The 7,313-nt window shown below is 43.3% G+C and overlaps 2 protein-coding genes across 2 annotated transcripts; both read right to left on the bottom strand.

Moving 5' to 3' along the window:
- Positions 1–368: 368 nt before the first annotated feature.
- On the bottom strand, positions 369–1,633 carry LOC108381380 (uncharacterized). Its single transcript, XM_017637797.1, has 3 exons — positions 1,611–1,633; positions 1,175–1,551; positions 369–964 (listed from the first exon to the last, which is right to left on the bottom strand). Exons 1-3 carry the CDS (start codon positions 1,617–1,619, stop codon positions 829–831), a joined length of 522 nt encoding a protein of 173 aa, XP_017493286.1. The 5' UTR covers positions 1,620–1,633; the 3' UTR covers positions 369–828.
- A 4,051-nt stretch (positions 1,634–5,684) lies between these two features.
- LOC108381379 (uncharacterized) lies at positions 5,685–6,080 on the bottom strand. Its single transcript, XM_017637796.1, has one exon. It carries the CDS (start codon positions 6,078–6,080, stop codon positions 5,685–5,687), a length of 396 nt encoding a protein of 131 aa, XP_017493285.1.
- Between the last annotated feature and the right edge of the window lie 1,233 nt (positions 6,081–7,313).

Here is a 7,313-nt window from a genome sequence, read left to right as displayed (position 1 = left end):
TACTACATAGATATGCATGTGCGATACAATGTATCTAATATTAAACAATGTAGAAGTATTAAATTGAAAACTTTAATTATTCAATTCCTTTAAATTCAATATAGACTTATCACCTTTTAACTTCCAGTTTTCTACATTTGTTTTACGCTCTATTGGAAAAGTATAACCGCAACACATATTGACAAGTTTTACAAACTATTTTTTTTTTGTTATTTAATTTATATTACTTGTTTTTAATAGTGTATTCTGCAATATTTAAACCAAATTCAACAAACTTTCATAAAACTTCAAGTTTTTAATGAGCATAATAAAAAAATTATGTATGCGGTTTTGTAGCCTATTTAGTTTTAGTACAATAAAGTGCAAGTTTGAAGTTGCTGAAAAATCCTTTCATTTTTGATATTTTTTTTTCCTAGCGGTGCTGTGCATTTATTTTCATACGAAAAAATTGTAGAACGTACCTTTTAGGTTTCATTAACAACACCAATATAGACGTCGTCAAATTAGCGGCCTTTGTTATCGTTAACGACAACAGCTGATTTCGCGCTAACGAATGTTGTTAGGGAAACGTTTGCTGAATAGCTAAGTTGTTAAAATTGTCGTTTAGCTGACTTAACAATAACAAGGGTTGTTAAAATCGCGTACTGAATCGCACCACAGGCTTTGCCACCCATGGAAATTTCATTTCCCTTCAATCTTCTTACATACCCCTTGTGCTCATTATCGTGGATGGTGTTAATCATAAATTCTTTTAAGTCGGAATTACGAGACATTTTAGCCTCAAGGCATTGTAAACGCCGACGTGCCAGGGAATCAGGTACCTCTTCTTCATCGTGCTTCCACAGAAGTCCAGTTTCCCATCGTTTCTCCAGAGGAAGGTATTTTGTTGTAGCCGACATTATGCGCTGCGAGCGATCGTCTTCCTTTGAAACCAGTGGTGCAGTTTCTCGAATACCAGCAGACTCTAATGAATAGTGGAATTTTACCAGTGCTTCCAAGCGCTTATCACCATTACAAGTGCAAAGGTGCAAAAAGGGACACTCAAACAGACGCGGTATTGGAAGTGCGGTACAAGGCGGTACATAGTATAGTTATGTACCGCCTTGTACCGCACTTCCAATACCGCGTCTGTTTGAGTGTCCCTTTACTTGTTGGTGTGAACCTTTATACATACACAGACCAAACAATTTTACATCGGGCTGCAACGCGTTCATCACCTTCCCTTTGTCTAGTTTCTGAGGGAATAATAAGCTTTAAATTGTCCAAGCTAATAAGAATCCGTGCTCGTTCCGCAGTATATGGAGCAATTGGTAGATCTTTTAGATGTCCTCGAGCAGATATGGTAGCTAAGTCTAATGATGGTACAGGAAGCTTAAGTGCAGTTATGGTATGCACATTTTTCATATACAATTTCCTTGCGTTAGGTAGCTGTGCGGAAATGTACAGGGCAACAGATTGAGAATTCGTTTCATTTTGTTTAATATCATCTGTCCATTGTAAACACAGTTCCTCCCTTGGACCGGCAATACCTAGCTCTTTTGCTAAGTCTTGCTGCATAAGTGTACAAGCTGAACCTTCATCAATAAAAGCCCATGTGTTGACAGACTTACCATATGCATGAAGCGTTACACCTGCGGCGATTATGATAAATCAAACACAAGTATTTTTATAACTAAAAATTAAATTTAAACTTTATTTAAATGAATAATAATTGTAGCGCGCTTCCACTCCGCAGCACCTGGGTTCAAACCCTGGTCAAAGCAACATCGCAAAAAATATAGAAAAAAGGTTTTTTCTTAACAGCGGTCGTCCTTCGGCAGGCAATGGCAAACCTCCGAGTGTAATTCTGCCATGAAAAACAGCTTCTCATAAAAATACAATCGCCGTTCGGAGTCGGCGTAAAACTGTAGGTCCCTCCGCTTTGTGTGACAACATCAAGGCGCACGCCACAAACCGGAGGAGCAGCTCGGCCAAACACTAACATATGTGTAAGCGCCAATCTATTATTATTATTATTATTATTAATTGTAGCACACTATGTTTCTGTGTCAAGAGAAAAAACGAGAGAGAGCATAAGAAATCTCTGCTGTCAGAAGCCAGGGTTATGTGCTACTCCGTACTTAGTAGATACAGCGTTGCATTTTCCTTGCACTGCATGGGGTACGGACTTAGTTCTGAGTGCCACATTACTCCCCCTCCTGTTGAAAACGAAAGCGAATTTTACGGCCTGAACGCGTGTGGTATTCCGGCTGCTTGGTATGCGATGGAGTGCTTTCTTGGTCTTCGTTAACGACGTACGCAGCCTCTAAACGGTCGATACTAACGTTCACCTGCTTCCCGCGAATGTCGACTTTGTAATATTTTTCACATCTTTTTAGAACGGGATATGGCCCTTCGTAAGGGGCCTGGAGTGGTCGGCGTACGCTGTCTGTTCTAACGAACACGTAGGGCGTCGTTGCCAATCGAGTCTCGATAAAAGTGGATGGCTTCGAGTGGTTGGCGGTGTGAGTCGGCGTTAGCTTGCGCATTCTTGCTCGCAGGTCATTTACAAAATCGGCTTCTGCGAGAGTAGCGTTGGCGTTAGACGTGTGGTGGAGAAATTCACCGGGCAATCGAAGTGTCCCACCGTAGACTAGTTCTGCTGGCGTTGACTTTATGTCTTCTTTGTAAGACGAGCGGTAGCCCAGAAGAATTAATGGCAATACTTCGACCCATTTTTCTGTTTGGTAACACTTAATCGCAGTTTTCAGCGTTCCGTGGCAGCGCTCTATAATACCGTTTGCGGCGGGGTGGTACGCCGTTGTTTTGAGGTGCTGAATACCCAGAAGTCGGTTGAGATCACGAAAAAGCGACGATTCGAATTGGCACCCTTGATCGGTGGTGACTCTCAATGGTATGCCAAATCTGCATATCTATTTCGAGTAAAAAGCGTAGGCGACTGACTCTGCGGTAACATTTTCGAGAGGGTATGCTTCTACCCATCGCGTGTAACGGTCAATGCAAATGAGGCAGTACCGATAACTTTGACATGGCGGCAAGGGGCCTACTATGTCCATGTTGACGTGCTCGAACCGCTTATCCGCCAGCTGGTATGTAGATATCGGCGATTTGTTGTGGCGTTGAATTTTAGCTTTTTGGCAGGACAGACACCTGTTGGTCCACCCACGACAGTCTTTTCTCATATTTGGCCACACAAATTTTTCTGCTACCAGCTTTATGGTTTTGGCCGCACCGCTGTGACAGATGTTGTGGATTGATTCAAATCCGATTTTACGAAAAGGCTCTGTGAGGTAAGGACGTGCGTTACCAGTACTTACGTCACAATATATTTTAGCCTCCGTACCTGGCACGACGAACGCTTTTAAATCTAAGCTGCAATTATTGCTGTTTACCCGCTGAAGCTCGTCGTCTGTAATGTGACTTTCAGCCAAACTCGCGTAGTTAATTGTTTGCGGAACGTGAATCGCTTCGACGCGCGACAGTGCGTCTGCTATGACATTGTCCTTGCCGGGAAGGTAGCGGATATCGGAAGTGAATTGGCTCAAAAAATTAAGATGCCTTATTTGCTTAGGCGAAGCTTTCTCCATTTTTTGGTGAAAAGCGAATTGGAGCCGCTTATGGTCCGTGTATATGGAAAATTTTTGTCCCTCGACCATATCTTGGAAGTACTTTACCGCTTTATACGCACCTAAAAGCTCGCGGTCGTACGTGCTGTAGCGCTGTTGTGCGGCATTGAGTCGTTCCGAGTAGAAACTGAGAGGTTGCCATTGGTTGCCGTCAAGTTGCTGTAGCACGGCCCCGAGTGCCGTTCCGGAAGCATCGACGGTGAGTGCTAAGGGTGCGCCAGGCTTAGGAAATACTAAAAGGGTGGCTGCGGCTAGCTCTGCTTTGCAACGCTGAAAAGCTTCGTTGGCTTTCGCATTCCATTCTATTTTTGAGGTGTCGCGTTTTTTATTCCCTTTAATGAGGCTAGTCAAAACGCTTTGGCTCTCCGCTGCTTTTGGTAGAAACCGACGGAAAAAATTCAACATACCCAAAAAACGTCTAAGGTCGCACACTCGTTCTGGTGCTTTCATTTCTTTAATGACCTTCACCTTGTTTGCTGGTGATTTTAGACCGTCCGGAGTGACCACGTATCCAAGGAATGTCACTTCCGGCTTTCCGAAGACGCATTTAGAGAGGTTTATTACGATGCCAAATTCGCGCAATTTTTGGAAAACCGTGCGCAAGTGTCGTCTATACTCGTCCGTATCTCTCGAGGAAACCAAAATATCGTCAAGATAAGGACACGCAAAATCGAAATCGCGCAGAATGTCGTCCATAAAACGTTGAAACGTTTGGCCGGCGTTGTGTAAGCACATGTAAACGAACTCGAACATTCCGAATGGAGTCGTCATAGCGGTTTTCGGTACATCAGCGGTTTCCACTGAAAGTTGATGATATGCACGGCGCAAGTCGATCGTGGAAAAAATTTTGCAACCGTGCAGTGCGTGTGTAAAATCGTGGAGATGGGGGATCGGATAGCGGTCGGATTCGGTTACGCTGTTTAACCGCCTGAAATCCCCACAGGGTCTCCACTCGACGTTTTTTTCCGCACCATGTGAAGAGGGGACGCCCACGGACTTCGTGAGGGGCGACAAATTCCTGCGTCGAGAAGCGACTGAATTTCAGCTTTTGCGACTTTCAGTTTGTCTGGCGCCAAGCGCCCCGGCTTCGAAAAAACGGGAGGACCCTTCGTGATGATGTGATGCGTGACACCATGGGCGACATTTCTCCGACCCTGGTTTTGCTGTGTTATGTCTTTAAATTCCCAGAGCAAATCCTGAAAAGGCATATCACGATTAATAAATGACAATTTACCTACGTCACCGTTGACTTTTTTGATAGCGCAGCATTGCGAAGCATTTTTCAAACTATCCACCAGCTTGCGTTGATGCAGGTCGACCAGAACCTTGATGTGCGCCAGGAAATCGGCCCCTAGCATAGGTTGCGAAACGTCCGCAACAATAAAGTTCCAGTTTTCGGCGAAGACCGATGTTGAGGCAGAGGGATTTCTCGCCGTACGTTTTTATAGTTGGCTTGTTGGCAGCGTATAGCTGTAAATCTGCATCTGGCTGTCGTCGTTGTGCTGGCATAGGTGGAATGACGCTAACTTCTGCGCCAGTATCCACTAAAAATTGTAGGTTGCTGTTTCGATCCACGATGAGAAGTCGACGGTTGGTCGCGGGAGGCCTGTCACGTACCGTCTTTGGTGACAGGGCTCTTAGTTTAAAGCTTTAGATCCTGGCTTTCGGCACTTTGTTGCTTTTTCTACGAATCTCCTGTGGTACCAGCAAATGTCCGCGCCACTGCTTGGTGTGCGCGCGAGTCTTCGCGAATCGGATCGTCGCCTCTCTCTACCTCGTTGCTCTAACTTTGATTTTAACTCTGCAACCTCTTTCGTCAAAGCACATATTTGTTGCGCCAGAGAAGTTTGATCGCCATGTGCAGAAACAGAGTGCACATGCGGGCCGCCGCTAGCCTCAACTATTTTGTCGTAAAAGTAATGCGACTTTGTCTAAAGGCTCGGTGCTAATCGATATGATAGAGCGAATATTTTGCGGCAATCTGTTAAGCCAAATAGATTTGAGCATACCGTCGTTCATTTCGCTACCAGCCAGATGGCGCATTTCGCGCAGCAGGTGTTATGGGCGCATGTCTCCAAGCTCTAAATCCTGCAGTAGTTTTTTGATTCTTTTTTGCTCGGAATCGGCAAACTGCTCTAACAAGCGCATCTTTAGGGTTCTATACAAGTCCTCAACTGGCGGATTAAGTATAATGTCGCTAATTTGTGCGAGGACGCTGCTTTCGATGGCGGCTACTACGGTGTGGTACTTAGACCTGTCGCTCGAAATGCCAGCGGCAATAAATTGCGACTCTACCTGCGCAATATACAGCTCAGGTTTTGCATGCCAAATTGGTGGAATTTTCACGGTCACCTTTGCGATTTCGGTAACGCCTTCGCTTGCACGTGGATCTTCAACAGGTTGCTGCACAGCGGCTTGCATCACGGAATCCTTTGACCCTTCTTCGTTAGGCATTGTGCTTTAAGAGTCGTCGGGGCGATTATGATAAATCAAACAGACGTATTTTTATGAAAAATTAAATTTAAACTTTATTTTTATTTATTATATTTTAAGAGAAAAAACGAGAGAGAGAATAAGAAATATATGCTGTCAGAAGCCAGGGTTATGTGTAACTCCGTACTTAGTAGATACAGCGTTGCATTTTCCTTGCACTGCATGGGGTACGGACTTAGTTCTGAGTGCGAAATACAGCACTCCTCTTTTCTTTCGAATGGAACAGAATACGATTTTGTACGGCCCCAACATGAGTTTCTTTTTTTGTAAACGTAACAGAGCGTTTGTAATGTGATAAATGTAAAAGTGGATTATGTGCTCGCTCACAACCATCCACACCACATTGCTGCTTAGAGCTACAACGGCGAATCAAGTGTTTGGCTGGCTTCCAAAACGTCAATTGCATTGCATACGTACAAAGTTTAATGTTCCATAACGCCGAACTACAAAATGTTAACGATGTATACTTTTCCAACACGCATCGGAAAATTTATCGAAACGCATCGCTAGCGTAATCAACGCATCAGAAACAATGTTGATGCTTCGTTTGTTTTTGGTTACCATTGGTATTTTAAAAATGGAAAATTCAGAAAAATTGTTCATTGCTATATTGAGTATGTAAAATATTCAATGTATATGGTTGCAATGTGTCGTAACTCTGCATATACGAGGAACAGTTTGAATAACGCAGTATAGCAGTTTCCTAACATTGTATTGATACGTTTTGGAAGTCAGCCTTTCTTGAAACAGCGTATGCACAATTTTGCATCTCTAACAAATTTCCAACGCATGACTTTGTTCAATGCACGAAATTGTTCACATACTGTCAAGCAATGCCCTTTTGAACATTTCGGGCAAATATATTTTGCTCGCTCGTTGGCAGCGACGACGTGTACGATTATTCTCGTATGTTGCTTTTTTCGGTCGCTCTTCTTCTCTCGCTTATGTTGGACAGTGTTGCCGTTTTAGCGCTTTGGTGGCTAGATTTAGCTAGCACATAGTTTTTTGACCACACAAATTTAAAATTACCCCTAGCCCTTTTTTAGCCCTTTGGAGAATTTATTCATACTTGGCATGAAAAAGTTGTATATGCTTAATTTGATCTAATTTTGTTCATTTATGTAAGAAAAGAATTTTTAAACTAAAAAGGCTGATATATATACATATATGTATTGTATGTTCCTTACGTTTTTA

This window comes from Rhagoletis zephyria, unplaced genomic scaffold (assembly GCF_001687245.7).
Source record: "Rhagoletis zephyria isolate East Lansing unplaced genomic scaffold, Rhagoletis_zephyria_1.1 Rzeph_scaffold_22340, whole genome shotgun sequence".
NCBI lineage: Eukaryota > Metazoa > Arthropoda > Insecta > Diptera > Tephritidae > Rhagoletis > Rhagoletis zephyria.
This window is presented reverse-complemented; position numbering and strand designations above follow the sequence as displayed.